The following is a 20,349-nucleotide window of genomic DNA, read 5'->3' as shown; positions in this document are numbered from 1 at the left end:
ATTTAGATAAAACCAGGGAATTAATTAAAAGTTCTGTTATATGCTTCTGTATTAAATTACGAATTTTGCTTATTTTTTTCATTTCTATGTACATAGATTGTATGGTGTTATTCACGTTGCTTGTCATGGAAAGATCTTTATCAATGATGACGCAAAGCTTTTTTGCTTTATTTGAAAATTCTATTGTGCTATTTCCGAGAGTAATAGGTGATTTATTTGCCTGTTTAAGGATACTCGGCCTTCCACACATTAAAATCTCAGTTTTACTATCATTTAATTTTAACTTATTGTGGTACATCCAAGATTTAATCTGTTTAACATTTAGATTTTCTGCGTCTTGTTCACGCCGAAATAATACGGGATTGAGACGGTTGGCTACATATAGATGAGATCAAACCAAAAGCGTCCACCTAGAGAGCTGAGGACTCGGTGAGAAGAGACATTATTATTTAGGATCCCTCCACAGAACACAGGTCAAATATCCGTCTAGATTACATTAAAGGGTTGAGTGGGAAAAAACATGAAGAATCAAACTTTAAAATGGTAAAATAATAACTAGACAGATAAATAAATACATAACACTTAATATAAATAAATTCATCATGAGAGAATGGAGTCGAGTCAAGTAGGGTGTGTGTTTATGAAAAGTTTTTAATTCAATAAAAACATTATCATCATTCATAAACCAACAATTAAACAAATAAATTTGATTCATAGAAGGGAACTGTAAAACTTTATTGCTCAATCAATTACTGTACAACAGCTCAATGATATAAAACTTAATTATAAATAATTAATCTAGTAATAAAATTAGCAAAAAAATGTATCCTTTGGCATATGTTGAACATTAAAATTAAATTTAATTATATTTGCAGTAAAATGTTGCCTATGATGATTCATCCGACACATTACGGACAAAATTAAAATGATTTAAAATTTACATAAAGCTTTACAAGTTACGTTTTGACTTTAAGTTTACAATATAATATGTAGCTATTTCAAAGCTTTTCCATTTTGAATTCCAATTTCCTCTCAACTTTAAAATCAATAGGAGATCCACCCACAGACATACACCCACTTGATAAATCATATGTGGAAAGTAATTTAAGGTGGTAAGAAAACAACTCTTGTTTCAGCTTACAGGGTTGTTTATTTTTCAAGAACTTATAGCGCTAGCGATCTTTTTGGTGAGATTAAATGGGGTACGGTCTTTGCTTCGTACCCGAAAGGTATCGAGTTCGATCACCCGCCGTTGCGCTGTGTGGCCTTGAGAAAGTCACCTCGCCCCAGCTCAATTTGAGGCGCTGCACTGCAGCTAACAGTCTTCCCGTAGAATCGACCCGAAAGACAAAATTTCCCCTATGGGATGAATAAAGGGAATTTTATTTATTTATTTTTTATCTAATAAGCGCCGAGTGCGGGAAGTGAATTATATGGAGTTACACAGCCATCTCCTCGTTTATAAGATTAAGATCAAAATTAAAACAGCATTCATTGAAGTTAAATGTGTAAAACAAAAAAAAAACAAAAACAAAAAAAACAAACAATCAAACAAACAAACAAATAAATCTTGGTGACAATATGAACAACTCTCGTGTGCGCCGGCCGGCAGAGGCCAATAATAGAACCTGTTATTCTACGTGAGGAATTCTACTCTACTTATCGTAAATATTTTATTTATTCCTTTATATTGTGGCATGATCAGTCAGTGGTACGGTGATGTGGCGCCACAAAAGATACACGTCATTTTTAGATGGTGATGTTGGTGTTGCAGGTATTCGTGGTGGTGGAAGTGGTGGTGGTGTGCTGCTGCTGATGATTATGATTTTTTTTTGTGGTGATGATGATGATGATGATGATGATGATGATGATGATGATGATGATGATGATGATGAGGTGGTGGTGGTGGTGTGCTGCTGCTGATGATTATGATTTTTTTGTGGTGGTGATGATGATGATGATTATGATGGGGTGGTGGTGTGTATTAGTAGTGATTGTAGTTATTATGACGATGATGTCAACAGTGTTGATCGTAGTCTTAAAAATATGGTTGAAATAAACTGCCCAGCCACAACTCTCAAACAGAATTTGAAAAAAAAAATAATTATGACATCCCATCCATATCTTAAATCGAAAATTAGACAAAATAATTTTGTCAAATGTGTGAGTATCCTTCATAAAAGTCCACATTCGTATACATGGAAAATAAAATCTAATAAACAAGCTCGGAATTGATAGAACAACTCTGAGCTCCCCCCCCCCCTCCCCCTCGACCACTAAAACCGACTTAAACCAACAATAAATATATATTTCCATCTTCTTGTTTCATGTACAATATGTAATAACATAATATTTATATATGCATAGTCTCCTCTGTAAATTCAGCACCAGTTCATCCTTTGAGGAATTACACACATTTTGATTTACATGGACTACACGTAGAAATATAATAATTTTTTAAATGGTAGAATTAAAACGTAACATCTCAATTTAAAGATAAACCATAACAGCAGCGAACTTATTTCATTTTAAATATAAATTTAAAGAAATATGGTTCAAAGACCAGTCTCATTTTCAGAATGAATTAACAAGGCAGTAACAAAAAATCTAGGAGTTAAAAAAAGATCGGATTAATCTTATTTCAGAATTTTATGTTGAAAGAAGCAATGTATTTAAGAATGCTGTGAATCTATTATTTTGAAATCATTTAAAATAGACCGATTTCAAAACGCATTAAATTAGTATTTTTATTTGCGCAACATTTATTGATTTAAATGATTACTAACATTGCATGTCCTTACTTAAATACCAGTCTGGAATACAATAAGATCGTTAAGTGAAACATATAACATTATTTCATGTTTAAATACATGCACTTTTACTGGGTAAAACAAAATTGCTGCCAGATCACATATTTTATAAGATAGCGATGCGATAAAAAAAAACAACTCGGCAGGTCAAAGTCTTGAAATTTAAAATATATGTAGCAGATTTCAACGAAATTGATATTCAATCATCAGGGTTTTGTTTTTTGTCATAGAGGTTGCTGTAAATGCTTTGGTATCCCTCATATCTTCCCATCCAGAAATTACGGAGTGGTAAAAACAGGTCAATTTTGCCTTATAAAACAATGAACACAAGATGGCACATAATTTGATGCGTTTTAAGGGGGTTAATATTTTTTTGGTCACATGTTTTAGTTTACATGAATTGTTAACAACGCCACCACCGCATTATCTCATTCATCTGTAGTGCTTAATTCATCCTGTTTTGTTGATAAAGGGGAAACCCGAAACGTCCATTTTATCTGTTTTCGTAATTACATTGAAGCTTACATTCAATTCCACATTGTTACTTATTTCTTCGAGCTTCGAACAGCAACATTTATATTTTCATTATACGAATGAAATCAAAACTTGATGTGGTTGATCAGACTCGTGAATAAAATTAAAATCTATTGCGGGGGTTTATCGAAATGATGCAGACCTAGGAATGTGGATGGAATGAAATAAATGACGAGCATCGACAGAACGACTAAGAAACCCCCGAAAATGTATCGGATCATATCTTTGTTGGCCCTGTAGTCGTACTCCATGAGAAACGTTGAAAATGAGTGGATGGCATCCATCGTACGCCTTGCTCTGGACGGTCTGGAATGACAATGATAAGAGGATGGATAAAGACTTTAAAAATGACTTGTATTGTGAAGCACTTTTACAAAAACATTTTCACCTTCAACTTTTACTTATTATTTCATTTAACCTGTGTTATAAAAATTTCCGAAAAAAAAGATAAATAAACAAGTAAATAAATCAATTAATTAATTTAATTCATTGATTAAAATACAGTGAATAAAAAATAGAGCTAAAAACTGGAAAGCACCAAAAAACTTACAAATTAAATAAATAACATACACTATTGTCCTTCTGTTTTTGTTTTTTTTTTAATTTGTTTGAGTTCTTTTGATTGCTTGTTTGTTATTTTTGGGTTATTTGTTTCGTTTTTGGTTTTCTTTGTGATTTATTTATTCATTTATTTCTTTATTGCTTTTGTTACTTCGTCATTAAAATAAGTGTTTCCTGAATTACATTGAAATGGCTGATATTGTGGTCGGTTTTAATATTCTATGTTTAGCATAATATCACGACGATGTGTTTATCGTCTAGGTGTTTATCTTACAAAGCGTGTGTAGAATATGTTGTAACATCATCTCTCTATGCCGTTAGTTTGAAGAACAAAACTACTGGACACATGTGTAGAAAAGTATCCATGTGGGAATACATAATATTTCTCTTGGTTTTAAATAAGTTGTCAGGTTATTTATCAAAGCCTTTGTAGATTATTTGGTTACAAAAACCACACGATGGTATTTAGGTGGGTTTTTATAAGAATGCATATTATGTAGAGATGATATTATCAACATGATCTAAATTGTCGTCATTGCTATATTGTTGGTGATTATTTTACAGGAATTGTTTTGTGGTTTTAACGGCAAGTATCAAGGATTTTATTACACAGGACTTGTGGTTCTCTTCTCGTGTGTCCCATTGTCCCATTGCTAAAATGTAGTACTGATTCGGTGACAAACCTTTCAAGAATCTCGAGGTCCTGTCTCTGTGCTTCAGTAATGGTGTCCACTACCTCATCTATTGCATTGCTTAGGGATGTCTGCTGATCTCTCAGTTCCATCATTTCTTGGGATAAATGAGCTTTTACGCCTTCCTCGTATCTGAATCATCAATGGTCAAAAATGGTCAAGAGGACAAGTGTAAAAAAATTAAATTTAGCTTTTATAAAGCGGAATCCACTAAATTTACAAGGGCCAACAGTAACACTTAACATGTAGGACGGGACATGACGCCTGTTAGGCGATATGACAATTTTTTTCAGACAGGGACAATGCTGTTAACGGCCGGGAACTCATTTTACACATGACTACGGCGAGAGAATGTGAGTAAAGAGCCTTTTCCAAGGATTCAACTATGTACCTTCCGATCCGAAATCCAGTGTCATACCACAAGAACACATCGCCGAACAGAATAGCATTGGGCCAGGCCATACTTAAAAAGAAACATAATCGGTATTACGAAAAGGTTTAACGAATTTTTGATCTATTTACCGAAATCCCTAGAGAGAAATCGTGTATACGACAACATTACATAGCTAAATGCTTTCAATTTAAAAGTTCAATGGAGCTTACGATATTATTATCTCATATCAGCGACTAGGAAAAGGAAAACGGGGACGTATCATACTCATCATTTATAAATCCAGGGCTTAGTGTCGACGTCACTTTTGGCTTAAGAAAATGTGCACAAAAAAGGGAATCTTCATCAAGGAGAGAACAGTGCAGTAGCAAGTGATGAATTGGGGAGAAGGCACTAAATGCTACTGGCGTAAGATAAAATTTGAAAACGTATGTTTGTATCAGAGCCAGTCAAAGTAGAAAGAAAATTATAAGAAAGCCACCCCCCCCCCCAAAAAAAAAAAACACAAAAAAAACCCAAGAAAAAACAACCTACCTTGACTTGGGATCGAACCCAAGACCTCCTGATTAAATATGTTCCATAAATCAGACTGATCATTTTTGGGATAATTTTTTCATGTATTGCTTCTTCTGCTTTACCTGGCATTTGTTCATACCGAAATGGATATATAAGCAGGTCTGACATCCGAACATCCTTATAGGCCCAGTTTAACATTGTTGGACAATATTTTGCGTCATTTTATGAGATTTCCAATACATCAATGAGCCCATAAGGAATTAGATAATCAGACCTGCAAATAAATGCACGTCGGTTTATATACACCTTTTCATACTTTTTATCCCAGTGTCAACCTACCCCCAAGTGTCTGGCCACATAAAGTTTTAAAAGGAATTTCAACCTATCGGGGGTTACTCAAATGGCTTCTTTTATACTCGCTCATGTATATACATCTCTCATTTTTAAAAACCAACACTCATCGGATATCCCTACCTTACGGCGAATACAAAAGTCTTGAGGTCTCTTCACAAGCCCTCACAACACACATACACACACCCACAAACGTCCGCAGACACACATAAATACAGGTACTCACGTATACGCAATTATTTTTAAAAAATCTAAAGCCTATTCAATTTAATAGTTCAAGTTCAAAAGGTCGGGATTTAGGTAAATGGCCAATACAATTTTTTAAATTTATCACAACCGCCCCCCCCCCCCCCCCCCAACCCACTCACCAAAAAAAAAATTAATTAAAAATCAACAATTACGGCAAAATGGACTTTTGAAATGAAATTTTATATTGACTTTAATTTTTAAAAATTATTATTTCACATTATATTATTCGGTTTACCCAAGACATTTGATAAACTCTTACCCTTTCTGAAAGGCACTCTCTTCACTTTTTCCATCTCTGGATTCCGATGACGATTCCGATATCCTGCAAGATGTAATATTATTGTAAGTAGTAAGATTAATGACAAAAGCATAATAAAAATAAATAAAACAACCATTCATCCTCTATGGGAATTTTTATGTAGGGTCCAGCTCGAGAAAATACTGATATAACTATGGATTAGCCGAAGTGCCGCGCTGCAAAGTGAGCATTACGGGTCACTTTCTATGCTCAAGGAACAAAAATCGTGATGCAGTCAACGGGGGCTTTAACCCTGGTCTCCCGACAGGAAGTGCAATGCATTAATCACTCACCATAATATTGTTAAATTTAAAAAAAGGAAATTAGTAAACAGACACACACACACACACACACACAAATAATCATATATATATATATATATATATATATATATATATATATATATATATATATATATATCCTTTTTTTAAAATATAGCATTGTGGAGAACATTGTGATTATTTGAGTCAATAAAAAAATTGATACGGCGCACAACTCTACTGAAAGATTTGAAAAATAGAAATGTATTTTTTACAGATAGATAAACAGATAACTTGATTTCCTTTTATAATTTAAAGTCAGTTTGAAAGTTCGTTAAGTCAAACAGATATCATAAAAAATTTACCGAAGACACAAACACACTCATGGCCACACCCTCAACTCTATCTGTCCAGTAGAGTCCTTACTTCCATTGTGTTGATTTAGCGGTGATCAGTGTTGTTATGTAGTAGTAGTGTGTTCTCATTGCGTGTATGTTTATGTGTGTGCGTGTGTGTGTGTGTGTGTGTGTGTGGTGTATAGATAGTTCGAAGATGACGTCACTCAGGTCTTTGTTATTCTTTTTGCCATCTGCGTTTATGAGTAATGCTCACTGAACTGTATTAACTCGACTATAAACGTTCATGGATACACAGAGTTTTGTGTGTTGGTCCGTTATACTTCCGGATGGCAATGTTATGAGCTTCTTAGCCAAGCGCATACTATCTATATTTGTGTGTGTATGTGTGTTTTGGAATGTGGTTGCGTGGAAGAAAAAAAAAAGGGGGGGGGTGTCCATCAAGTAGAGAAATTCCTGAGCAAGGGGGGGGGGGGGGGGTGTTTTGCTAGGAACTGTCAGATTGGCATTTTTCAGCAAATCGTGGCATTCATGGTGATATAATTCACTTGATCACATAACGGTATTCGGATTCACAGAAATTTTAAACAAGTTTCATCGATCAACAACATCAACTAATATTACTGCTGATATTACTGTCGTTTTTATGCGATCGATGTGATAATTATTGCCCTGGGAAATATTTAGTTAAACGTTTCGGCAAACTGTCAGTTGGTTCTGTCTAGCTTCTAGCCCGAACAAACCAAAAGTAGACAGATTCGGGGACTTGATATTTATCGCGTCCGCTTCACATTTTCATTTGACCTCACATAAGTTAAGTAAAGGGGAGACATTCCGAAAGCTCCTTCATCCCCAGTATTCATTCAATTTGTATTTTCATCGTTGATCTTTTGTCAGGCGTTTATTTATTCAATTTGTTGTCATATAAAAGCGTTTTAAAAACTCTAGAACAAACCTTGATAGATTTGTGAAAGTTTAAAATTTCTAATTTGACCATTGTTTTGATTCTCGGCCGCCATTTTCATTTGTGAAGTATTGAAGGTAGTGCAAAGAGACTTGCGACTTATTGATATTGATATCTACTGACTGATAAACTAAAATCATGCCGAATAAAGCATGGCAGCGACGACAAGCACATCGATTAAAATGTGCATCTAATCGTAATCAAGCTAATCAAGAAAATGATTCTGGCAATATCGAATGAAAATAGTTCTTTCCCCGCAAAATTGCGGGCTTTTACTAGTATATATATATATAAATATAAATAGAGAGAGAGAGAGAGAGAGAGAGAGAGAGAGAGAGAGAGGGGGGAGGGTTAGTATGAAATGTTAACGTTTACATTGTATATCTTAACGTTAAAAAGAAACAAAAACGAAAAAAAAAACAACATTAATACTCTCAAAGCATGACAGTCCTTAGTGAACATATTCCCAACAGTTTTGTTTTGTTGTTTTTTCCATTTAGCCCTAAGGTTGTGTTTTAAAATTATGTAAGAGCTGTACTGACCTATCGCAATCCCTTCCTGCTGCCCCATTCAAAGCCTTTGCTCCGTCCAATGGGGTAGAGCTGGCAGAAGGAAGGAGGAAGGAAGGGGGCTGTGTGGTGGAGGATCGCGGTGATGCAGACGGAGAGGAAGATGTTGAGTTAAGTCTCTCTAGGGAAGCTCGCTTCAGAGTATTGGTGATGACGTTTTTCATAGAGGTGGAGGCCACAGCTGACTGGAACCTAGATCTGGGATCCTGTGAGATTGATGCATAAATTGTTTAAAATCGGAATTAGCTTTCATTGCATCTTGTAAGGCTATGCTCTTTATATAAATAAAGGGAGAATTTCTTTTCCTCTCATTCGTTCTTTTTTTTTCTTCCCCTTTTCTTATTTTTTTTAAAGACAAGTTTCAAAAACACAACAACAAAAAATTCCCACAGTTTCTGAAAAATAATTGAGAAGTATTGAAATAAAAGTCATAATAATTTGATTTAGAATTGTTGCAATAATATAGTTAATTATCCCCAGTCGAGGCAGACTGATTTTTGGGGATGTTTTTTTTTCTTGTATTTTTCTTTCTAGCTTTGTCTGGTATCGTTTCCTATTAAACATGTCAGTTAATTATGGGCAGAATTTTGCTTCAGCAATCATAACTAAAACCAGCGACTTATGAGTTACTTGATTCAATAATCCTATTTGTGCATTAACAGTAAAACGAAATTCGACATATTCATTTATGTCATTACTAAATTGATGTTGACTTAAATGCTTTGTATGCATTTAATATACCATTTAGCACGGACAAAAGCATTTATATTGCGCCTTGAGCTCCTCATTTTCTTGGTTGTATTAGTAATTGTATTAAGTCGTGGCAACTATTAATGCATTTAGAAGAAGGCGTAAAACGAAACAGTTTTATTTCAAACTTGAAGCAAAGTAGGCCAAATACTTATCAGTCAATATGCAAAGTATAATAATAATTCAGTAAAAAAATGTTGAAAATAAAAGACTCAGATTGCAAACATTACTAAAACATTTAGCTATATTTTATTCTTTCATTAAATTGAAAGTAATAAATAACTGTATTTTGTATCAAATCTGGTACTTCAAAAAGCAAACCTAACAAGTTACTCTCAGAAAGATATAATTTTTGAACAAAAAAAATATAATAAAATAAATAAATAAATAAATAAATAAATAAATATATAAATCTAATGCACATGTCCTTGATATACCGAAAATCAACTTATTAAAAAAAAAACAAGCAGAAATCAGATCCGTGCTTCCATATCTGCTAAATGCTGCGGGTAATGTAAGTAGAAAAACATGTGGGCCTGCCTATACCAAATATTGTGACCAGAGTCTACTTATATCTCTATAGATGTCACTAATTGTGACCCATCGCCTAAAATGGTATTATGTCGGGGTGTTTGAGATTCTAAGAACTGACTTTATACTCAAAACTATGAGATTTGGGTTCAGTTCTTTTTGTTTTGTTTTATGAAGGATAATGAGTATAATTTGGCATATTGCTCCTATCGACTTTAAATTATCTTTTTGGTATATTGGTTATCCTGACATAATACCGTTTTGAGGCGATGGGGCACGATGTGTGTATGTTATGAGCAACTTTTGGATCTTATTAATTTATTAATTTGGGGGTGGGGGGGGGGGGTCTTGCTTTAGTCAATCTAAAATCATTATTTATTTGATATATAAGTGCTTAAATCTAATTCTGAAAGTCTGAAGACTCGGTAACATCAAGGGTGAAGTTGCACGAGAGAGAGAGAGAGAGAGAGAGAGAGAGAGAGAGAGAGAGAGAGAGAGAGAGAGAGAGAGAGAGAGAGAGAGAGTTGATTGCCTGGAATTAATAAAAATTATATAGTAAATGCGAAAAAGGAAGTTATTGGTGCCAAATCAAATGGAATAAATAGCATTGGTATATTCACGAAATCTGGCAAAGTGACAACCACGAAGTAAACCCCCTCATTCTAATCAAAGTGCGAAATGATAATTTGTCAAAGAACAGTGCTTAGGCAAAGATAGGTGAAATGATATATCATATTACGTAAAGTAGGAAATAAAATGGAATAATATTTTACGGACAGATTTTACATTGTGGAATAGTAATTGTCACTAAACAAGTTAATAACGAAAATAACTTTATATAATTTTTTTTTTAAATCATGAGAAATATGTCCAATCTATGGGGACAAAAGATTTTAAAATAAAAAATAAGATCAAAAACATGCAACCAATCTGGAGGATTTCACACAATAAAAAGACATGACAAACAAAACAGATTTTAAAATGTTGAAATTAAAAAAAAACATGGCAAACAAAAAAAATGTAAAAGAGAATTGAGGGGAAAAACATGACAAAAAAAAACAATAAACAAACAAAAAACAAAAACAAGACAAAACAAAAAGGAACTTTCATAATTGTTGAAAGTTGCCAATGTCACATACAATAATGGGCATCATACAGTTGTTGATATAACGTCAGTCACATCAAAATGCACGGATATAAATAGCACTTTTCAAAACAGGCTCATAGTCTTCAAAAACACAAAACATCTCTTGAAACGATCTTTAGTTGTTTGGGGCTAAATTGACATATTCAATGATTTAAAAAAAAAAAAAACTCGAATTCAAAAGACATAAATAAAAGAATATAGAAAGATATATATACATAATATATATATATATATATATATATATATATATATATATATATATATATATATATATAATATATTGTATATATATTTATATATATATATATATATATATATATATATATATATATATAAAGAGAGAGAGAGAGAGAGAGAGAGAGAGAGAGAGAGAGAGAGAGAGAGAGAGAGAGAGAGAAGCGAAAGGGCTGCTCTCGAAAATACTGTAAGTCAAAAACTGAAGGGGAAGTAAGCAACTCAAGTGTGAGAAATAAAATATTAACAGTAAATTTTTTTTTTTTAAAGAATGAAAAAGAAAAAAAAAAGAAACAGCTATTGACAATGCTTATTATGCATACAAAAATTAATAAATTACAAAACAATACAAAATAAAAATTTTAAAAAACAATTCGGGCACAATGATAACTCCCGTCATGAATACATTTTTTTCTTATTATTATTGTTTTCTGAATTGCACCATACGAAAATAAAAATCGAGCTCTTTGGAAGAATGAATAACTCACAAGTAAGGTTAACAAGAGCTGTAAACAAAATACCACCAAAAAATAATTCAAACAGTTTTATATGTCACCCATTCTTTAGGATGAGTAGAAGAGTGGAGTAAAGCCGATGAAATACAGTAGATGAGTTATAACGGTTAATGAAACTTGAAAATCATACTTTGGATGTAGGCAGTATCTACCATATACAGCTTCGTGTGCATGATAGACATAAGTGATGCTAGATGAATGAATGAATGAATGAATGAATGAATGAATGAATGAATGAATGGATGGATGGATGGATGGATGAATGAAAGAATGGATGGATTGAAGGATGGATGAATGAATGAATGAATGAATGAATGAATGAATGGAGAGGAAAACGAATGAATATAAGGAGAGAACGTGTACATTTTCTAAGACATTAATATTCATAATATTAATATGTTGTTTAAGGTGAAGTAAAAAAGTTTTTGTGAAAACATTATATATTAGTGGCTAGAAAAAAACAACCTTCTTTTGGTTATTGTGCATTATTATTGAATATCTTGGTGGAAAAATTAAAGCCATGCAATTAACAACCAAAACAAATTGTATACGTTTTAGTTCTAAAAGACAGATCAGTGATAAGGGCTGTTATGTTAGATTATGTATTAACCAGTTAACTGGCACACTCTGGTAAAACACATATCTAAAAATTTGGCCAGAAAAGCCAAGCTTCAAATATCGACTGATTTAAATAGATCGATATTTGGATGACGACTTTTCTGCCCAAATTTTGAAATACGAGTTTATCCAGAGTGTGGCAATTAATTCGGTTTAAAAATTACAAATGGCAGCGAAACTTGGTCAAATCTCCCCTTACCTCTCCAGTGTCGAGGATTTCTCTGTCCGGTGAACGGGATATGTTGTCCTATAGATAACGAGTGACCAATGCAGAGTATAGACAGTCATCAGTGCGTTAAACCAAGTATGTATATTATTATCATTGCCGTTAACCAATTAACTGCCGTACACAGGAAAGACACGTTTTAAGAAATTTGGCCAGACCTGAAAACTCGTCCTTCAAATATCGATCAATCCAAATGACCCTCTTCTTGTTAAAAACTCAAATCCTGGAACATCGCGAAGTCCCAGGTTTGAGAGTTTTTAACAATTTGGGGGTCATTTAAATCGATCGATATTTGAAGGACGAGTTTCGGGTCAAATTTTTAAATACATGTCTTTTTAGTGTGCGACAATTAACTGGTTAACAATATAATTGCATGCTTGTTATGGATCATAACAGTGCACCCTTGTGGCCATTTTACCAATTACTTGCTGAAATCCTCTTCTGTACATGGGTTTGATGTTGATGAAGTGCGGCTATTATAATTCAGACCATGCACTTGTGAAATAAATTATTTGTTATAAATGTTCCAGAATGTGCTCTCGAGTTAAATTGCAGATTACCCAATTCTCTCACACCTTTCATGCATTGTTTAGCTATCCAAATCTCCAAATAGTTAGCAACCGGTTTAGAAACATAGAAAAAAGTTCACTCTTTTTCACATAGCTCGAGAGAAGAATTTTAGCTAAATAACATGTTAAGTTTTAAAAATATTAATTTGAATGGGAGAAACATGTAAACAACGAAGTAAACATTATAGGCATTATGAATAAAAACTCAAGTATTACTTCTCCCTAGATAGGAAGTAAAATCTAAAATATCTTAGCATACATTTTAAGTCGTAAAAGAAATGCAACATAAAATTTGTAAACAAATCTGCTAGGCTGATTTGGAACGTTCAAGAGAAAGAGTGGAAATAATAAAATTAGAAACGTCCTTTCCATATCCTATTGAACAAAGACCAGCGAAATATAATAATCTTCTTCATGCAAATAAAGAAAAGAAGACAACATATAAGGTCTAAACGTTTTAAGTATACAAATCATAGAAATAAATAGGACATCAAAGACAAAAAATGTGACCTATCATCTCAATGTAGTATGATGTCCAAGTGAACCAAACACTGGAAATCGATTTTAAAGTCCGAATTATGACATTTTAAAACAATTAACCAGTTAACTGTTGTACTCTGAAAAAAAAACTCAGTTAACAATGTGGTCAGAAAACTCGTCCTTCAAATATCGATCGATTTAAATGACTCTCATTTGGCAAAACCTCTCAGACATGGGACTTGATGGAAGACCTCACAAGGTTCCAGGTTTGAGAGTTTTTGCCAAGATGAGGATCATTTAAATCGATCGATATTTAAAGATCGAGTTTTCTGGCTAAAATTTTAAATACTTGTCTTTCCAGAGTACGGCGGTAAACGGGTTAATAAGCCCGAGTGAAAAAAATGGAGTGTCTTTAACTACTTAAGATTTTCACTTTGAATTCAATTGTCGGAATCTGGGGTTCACCTCGACATGATAACGGTTTGGGACCGTGAGTCACAAATAAAGTACAGTTAAAAGGTAAAGGGTTGACTAAAAAACAAATATGAAAGAGTAGGAAACGATGTAGGAGGTTAGCCTCTTTACTGATAGACAATTCAAGTGATTATTGTGATGAATCAAACATTAAAATTAAATCTCAAGAAATGATGTTAATGATTATTGAGATACTCGTATATCTAATCATTGCCTCATTAACCTCAATAAAAAAAATGTGCCCGGATACCTTATCTTGTAAAAAGTTAGATTTAAGAGTAATTCAATGTTACTTTAGAAAAGTGTATAGTCCCAGAGCGTATCCAAACATAACCCGTGTTTTATGTCTAAATACGATTATAATCAATGGCATGCTCACAAAAAAATGGTAGAAATTGTGCCGATCCACGAATGTCGACTTACCATTGACGACGTCTGTGTGAGTGATGGACTTCCTATACCACCGAGAACCTTTGGCAGGACCACCTCACTTCTACGTCGCATCTAAGGGAATTTTAAGAGTAGTGCTGTAATTTGTGCTATTTCATTAAATAATAATAGTAATAATAATCATGATAATAATAATAATAATAATAATAATAATAATAATAATAATAATAATAATAATAATAATAATAATAATAATAATAATAATTGTATATATTATATTATTATTATTATTATTATTATTATTATTATTATTTATTATTATTATTATTATTATTATTATTATAAAAATAATAAAAATAATTACATATAATCATCATCATCATTATTATCATCATCATCATCATCATCATCATCATCATCATCATCATCATCATCATCATCATCATCATCATCATCATAATTCTCTCAGGTTAATGAAAATAAAAATAAAGTTGAAAAGTATGATGCATTCGTCTAAACCTGGAAAAGACATTGTTACACAACTAAAATAAAATAATTCTGATCAGTTTTAAAGATAAAATTGTGCGACTTACAGGCCTGCCCATAGCATTGAAACCACAAACGGACATGGATCTTCTACTAGGGCTGTTCTCTGGTGAAAGGGAAAAAAAGAGAAAATATATATATATGTATATGTGTATATATATATATATATATATATATATAATATATATATATATATATATAATATAGTGAGTGTGTGTGTGTGTGTGTGTGTGTGTGTGTCTGTGTGCATGCGTGAGAGACCCATTATGCCCGAATGAACTGGGTGAAGTAAATTGAGTTTGAAGTTAAAAAAAATTAAAAGAATACAATTTAAGATTTTGGAAGTCTAGGAAACAAAACACACTTTCAATTTCAACGATGTGCCTTTTTATTTTTATCAAATGGTATAGACTAACCTTAAAAATTACTTTTTTTTATCGTATTCAGTCCGACAAAATACCGTTTTGCGACGATTGATCATGGTACTATGCGTTTAGCCAAAATACTTTCAACATTCGCCAGGCGGATATAACCAACACACAAAACGTTGTGTAACGTTTATAGTCTGATATAATTTAGTGAGAATGACTCCAAACAAATGGCTGGCTAAAAACAATAAAGAGCTGAGTGACGTCAACTTCGTTCCTTCTATATTAGAATCCATTATAAATACTTCAATCAATCATTTAGCCAATAATGGTGTTCAAATTAATCCAATCAATTTTAATTTGAAGCCCATGTATTAAATAGTTATCAGAGGATTGCGTATATTTTATTAAAACGGATTTCCAAATGCACATTTTAATTTGAGATTCAACTTTTGATCCCTTTGTAACATCTAAAAATTTGCTGATTCCAATCTGTCATGGGCTATAATTATTTCAATTATATGGTGAACATTTAGCCAAATGTACTTTTTAAAAATTCAATGCAGTCGTTTGATTGTAGGACAAAACTTGATTGAGGTTGTTATAAACTTTGACCTAAAAATAAAAACAAGAAAATAACGTATAAAAATTGAGATGAGTAAATCTGTATTTAGTTCTGTAGTTAGCAATATAGCAATTGTTGTGAATGATACTATTGTACATATGGAATAGACTGCAATGGCTATAGGTTGGCATTAATAAGTTGGTTGAATAAGAGGAAGATGAAAGCATACGTTATTTTTTTATTCAATCTCAGACTGGAAGTATTATACTGAAGTATACTATGTATATTGAGGGTGTACTAAAAGAAGAGGAGAGACAAGATGAGCGGAAAGACAGAGATAGATACAAACCGAAATCTGGTATACCAAGAGAACGTTCATTGATAATTTTCCTGAAAAATAAGAAAAGACAAACAATTACTTCATTATGATTATATATTGTCTCGTAATTCATGCAATAGAAATGATATAATTTCATGAAACCATTATTCCGATTTATTTCCCCTTGTGTTAAATAGCATTCTGCCACACTCCGAAAAAAGGTAACTAAATTTTGACCAGAAAACTCGACTTTCAAGTATCGATCGATTACATTACATGATCCTCATCTTGTCAAAAACTCTCAAACCTGGAATTTCGCGAAGTCCATATTTGTGACTTTTTGACGAGATGAGGGTCATTTTAATCGATCGATATTTGAAAGACGAGTTTTCAACCAACATTTTAAATACATGTCAACATAGTTGCAACCTTGTGTCCAACGAGGGACCAAGTGGAATAGATTTATTTGATTTCAAAGAAATTTCTGTTTAGAATCAGATATAATCTAGATACATGATAAAATAAATGAAAAAGAAAAAAACTAATAACGATCAGAAAGAAGTATTCATTTTCACAATGACTGAATTGTGCTTTAAAGATTGAAGCGAATAAAGACCGATAGCAAAAGTAGATTTTGCGTGAATGAAAATAAACACAGCATTCTCACCTCGCTTCTTGTATGTCTGATTCCTCCCTTTCCCTTGCGCGTCGTAAATTTTCTGTATATTGCACCATCAGCTCTATTGCTCGACAAAGACGACGTTCCTGGCAAATGATTAATGGTAATATATGTATATATTATGTGACTTTGGAAATTGAATAGAAATTGTTGTCATTTTAATGGTAGTGGTTGTTGCTGCTGTTACAACTGCTGTTGTAGTTTTGTTCCAGTTGATGGATGTGGTGTTCGTTTTACTAACGATCAACATGGCGATAAAATGATTTTAAAAAGATAAAATGACTACGATTATGATGATGATGATAATGATGATGATGATGATGATGATGATGATGATGATGATGATGATGATGATGAAAATAATAATAATAATAATAATAATAATAAATAATAATAAGAATAAGAAGAAGAAGAAGAAGAAGAAGAAGAAGAAGAAGAAGAAGAAGAAGAAGAAGAAGAAGAAGAAGAAGAAGAATGAGATGATGATATGATGATGATGATGATGATGATGATGATGATGATGATGATGATGATGATGATATTGATGATGATAACATGATTATGATGATGGCAATAACGATGGTGATTGACTCAGTAAGTGATTGATTGACTGGTCATTTTATCTGAATTTGCGTGTGTGTGTGTGTGTGTGTGTGTGTGTGTGTGTTTATGTGTGGATATGTGTTTGTGTGTGAGATCCATATTTAAAAAATCGATTTGTCATAATTGACATGGAATCATCAATGAAGACTGTGATTTTACCTGTTGCACAGCCCCATACACCTCGGCTCTACTCGAGACTCTTGCCGCCGACTGTTCCAACACTTCGATGTGACGACGGATCTTGTGGACGATGTCTCTCACCTCAGGGTCTTTGATGGAGCCATTCAATGTCTGGAAATGGGTGATGGGTGATACTCGTTATGGTAAAAGTTTAAAAAAAAACACCAACAGGGTTGTTGCGGCCATTTTAATATCAAATCAGTTGATATAATATAATTCAGATTCAATGGAAATAAAAAGAAAAACAACAAAAATACAAGAACACACCAAAAAAAAACAGACAAAAAGCAATATTTTCCATTCCATGTTACTAAAATTTCGTCACAAGTCATGTGAGCTAAAATAACGACTGTTTATAAAGAGGCCAAGTGAAGTGAGACATTTATATTTCATCCGTGTATTGATGCTTTGCGTTTCGGTAAAATACTCAAAACATCCACGAGCCGGATGTAACGTACAAACACACAAAATTATTGGTTACCTTGAACGTTTATAGTCTAATTTAGTAAAAGATCTATTTACTTTCTAACAACTCAAAAATACGAAGAAACTCTTCTATGGACGAAGTACAAACTCAGGAACAAACAAATCCCACGCATGTCGTGTTGTTGTTTTTACCTCAACAGCCTCTCTAAGTCCTTGCAGCTGCTGGTCGACATTTTGTTCAGCCAAATCCCGTGCCCTTTCTTGCACACAGACCCTCTGATCTACTGTGATCTTGTCTGTGTTGATGGCTAATGAAAGACTTATGAATTTGTTCTGTGGAAAGATAGGACACAGATTTTGATTTTCAAACGTAACCCCCCCCCCCCCCCCCCCCAAAAAAAAAAAAAAAAAACAAAGACAAAAAACAAACAAACAAGGTGATTTTCACGAATTACAGAATAGTGCTTTCTTTACTTTTAATCCATTTGCAACAGATCCCATAATTAAATGCATTAATAAATTGGCTTTCTTCTTTAAACATAAATGCATTATTAAATTACATAATTGCTAAGTGATCTCCGACCATCATATTTTATTGATTACCAATCGTACCAATAATGGTCACATGAAATAAAATTACATTATTAAATCTTAAAAAAACTTGAACTGTTATTCATAGAAAAATGCAAGTGGTTTTGTTCGTTTATCTCGCTTTTGTGAAATATTAACTATCATCGTTAGATATATAGCAAACATTTTTTTATTATGTCTTGCAAATCCCCCCCCCCCCTCGCAGGGGCAAATATTCTCTAAAACTTAAATAATAAATAAAAATGTAAATAAATGAATAAATAAATAGATATCCCATTTCTATCTTACTTGCCACAAACTTTACGATACTCATTTCTCTACACAATATTTCAACCTTTTTAGTTGCTGTACACTTTTATTTTGGACAAAGGCAATAAAGTCTGGCAATCATTTACGTGGAAAATACGTGTAATCAGTCTTTACTAACAGAAAACAGCCGTGGTGTCAAGAGACTGGAAATGTGGTACATTGTTATAAGATAAAAAACGAGCCAGGTCGGATTTAACTACACCGCAGAGAGGCAGTCATTTTGACTTTTTTTAAATTGAAAAAGAGGGGGGGGGGGGGGGGGGGGGGGGAGGGGTAGGGGGCTAAAAAAAGACAATTTCGCAGCTTTCATATCTTTAATTCTAAGGCGACCAGTTACGGTACCGTTTTCGTTCGCCATCAAAAAATGAATTGAAAAAATACTTTAAAAACACGTATTTAACTTTATTCCAAAATTATCATTTTTCTTTCCAATGAAAATTACTCACAAAATCCATGAAATCAATAGTATATTTTTCGTTAAAACTCAAGAAAAAAACATGATGCTTACCTCAATCTCTTTTTCAGTTAGTTCTTCAAGGCTAGGAGAGAGATAAATAAATATCTTGTCATTTTTTTTCAAATTTTATGTTACGATGATAATGAAACTGTTGCTGCTTGAAGCTCAAAGAAATAATTAACAATATGAAATTGAATGAGACTTCAATTTAATAAACAAAGACAGACAATGTGGGCGTTTCGGAAATGGTTTGTCTATTCAAATTAGCAACATCATTCTCACGTCTCTCATTCGTCTTTAGTGTTCTATTTATTGTGTTTTGTTGATAAAGGAGAAACCCGAAACGTCCACATTACATGTCTTCATTTATTACATTGAATCTTCCATTCCATTTCATATTGTTTGTTTGTTATGATGATGTAAGACTGGGATTAATGGTTGCAATCCAAATTACAATTGATATTGAGATGTGAAATGAGAAGGGAATGCTACTGTGATTAAAAATGAAAAAGTAGTGGGGACAAATTTGTTTTTAAGGGTTTTAAGGCGCTTGCAACACATCAAGGTCATATCAGCGCCAGTAAAAAGGAATAAAATGGGATAGTAAAAAGTTCTAGAATTACAATTAAAGCAACCAAGAATAAGGCAGACAAAGGGGAATTGGTTCAAATAGGGAACAGATGTAGATTCCAAGAGCACACTATCAGTGTACTTAGTTTGAGATCACCTAAAAGTCTCATCCAGACACAAGCACAGGTCCCCACTAAGAGGAATACACTCAAATGTTTACAAATCATATATAATACATAAACAAAACATAA

General features: G+C 32.9%; 1 protein-coding gene across 9 annotated transcripts in view; it reads right to left on the bottom strand.

The window, feature by feature from the left end:
* Nucleotides 1-633: 633 nt before the first annotated feature.
* Nucleotides 634-20,349, bottom strand: part of LOC144968002 (uncharacterized) — a 156,929-nt gene continuing 137,213 nt past the window's right edge. For 2 of the 9 annotated variants that reach the window (XM_078905922.1, XM_078905923.1), the window contains 12 exons: nucleotides 19,580-19,610; nucleotides 18,364-18,504; nucleotides 17,725-17,856; nucleotides 16,951-17,048; nucleotides 16,314-16,354; nucleotides 15,079-15,137; nucleotides 14,519-14,599; nucleotides 12,546-12,593; nucleotides 8,525-8,757; nucleotides 6,364-6,426; nucleotides 4,589-4,729; nucleotides 634-3,650 (listed from right to left, as the gene is read on the bottom strand). In XM_078905922.1, coding sequence (XP_078762048.1) covers nucleotides 3,455-3,650; nucleotides 4,589-4,729; nucleotides 6,364-6,426; nucleotides 8,525-8,757; nucleotides 12,546-12,593; nucleotides 14,519-14,599; nucleotides 15,079-15,137; nucleotides 16,314-16,354; nucleotides 16,951-17,048; nucleotides 17,725-17,856; nucleotides 18,364-18,504; nucleotides 19,580-19,610 — 1,264 coding nt within the window. In that variant the 3' untranslated portion in view covers nucleotides 634-3,454. Of the gene's footprint in view, nucleotides 3,651-4,588; nucleotides 4,730-6,363; nucleotides 6,427-8,520; nucleotides 8,758-12,545; nucleotides 12,594-14,518; nucleotides 14,600-15,078; nucleotides 15,138-16,313; nucleotides 16,355-16,950; nucleotides 17,049-17,724; nucleotides 17,857-18,363; nucleotides 18,505-19,579; nucleotides 19,611-20,349 lie in introns of all 9 variants that reach the window. The other 7 variants (XR_013644494.1, XR_013644496.1, XR_013644492.1 and 4 more) reach the window with 6 other exon arrangements.

This window comes from Berghia stephanieae, chromosome 3 (assembly GCF_034508935.2).
Source record: "Berghia stephanieae isolate SIO BIC M18660-M18661 chromosome 3, UCSD_Bste_1.3, whole genome shotgun sequence".
NCBI lineage: Eukaryota > Metazoa > Mollusca > Gastropoda > Nudibranchia > Aeolidiidae > Berghia > Berghia stephanieae.
This window is presented reverse-complemented; position numbering and strand designations above follow the sequence as displayed.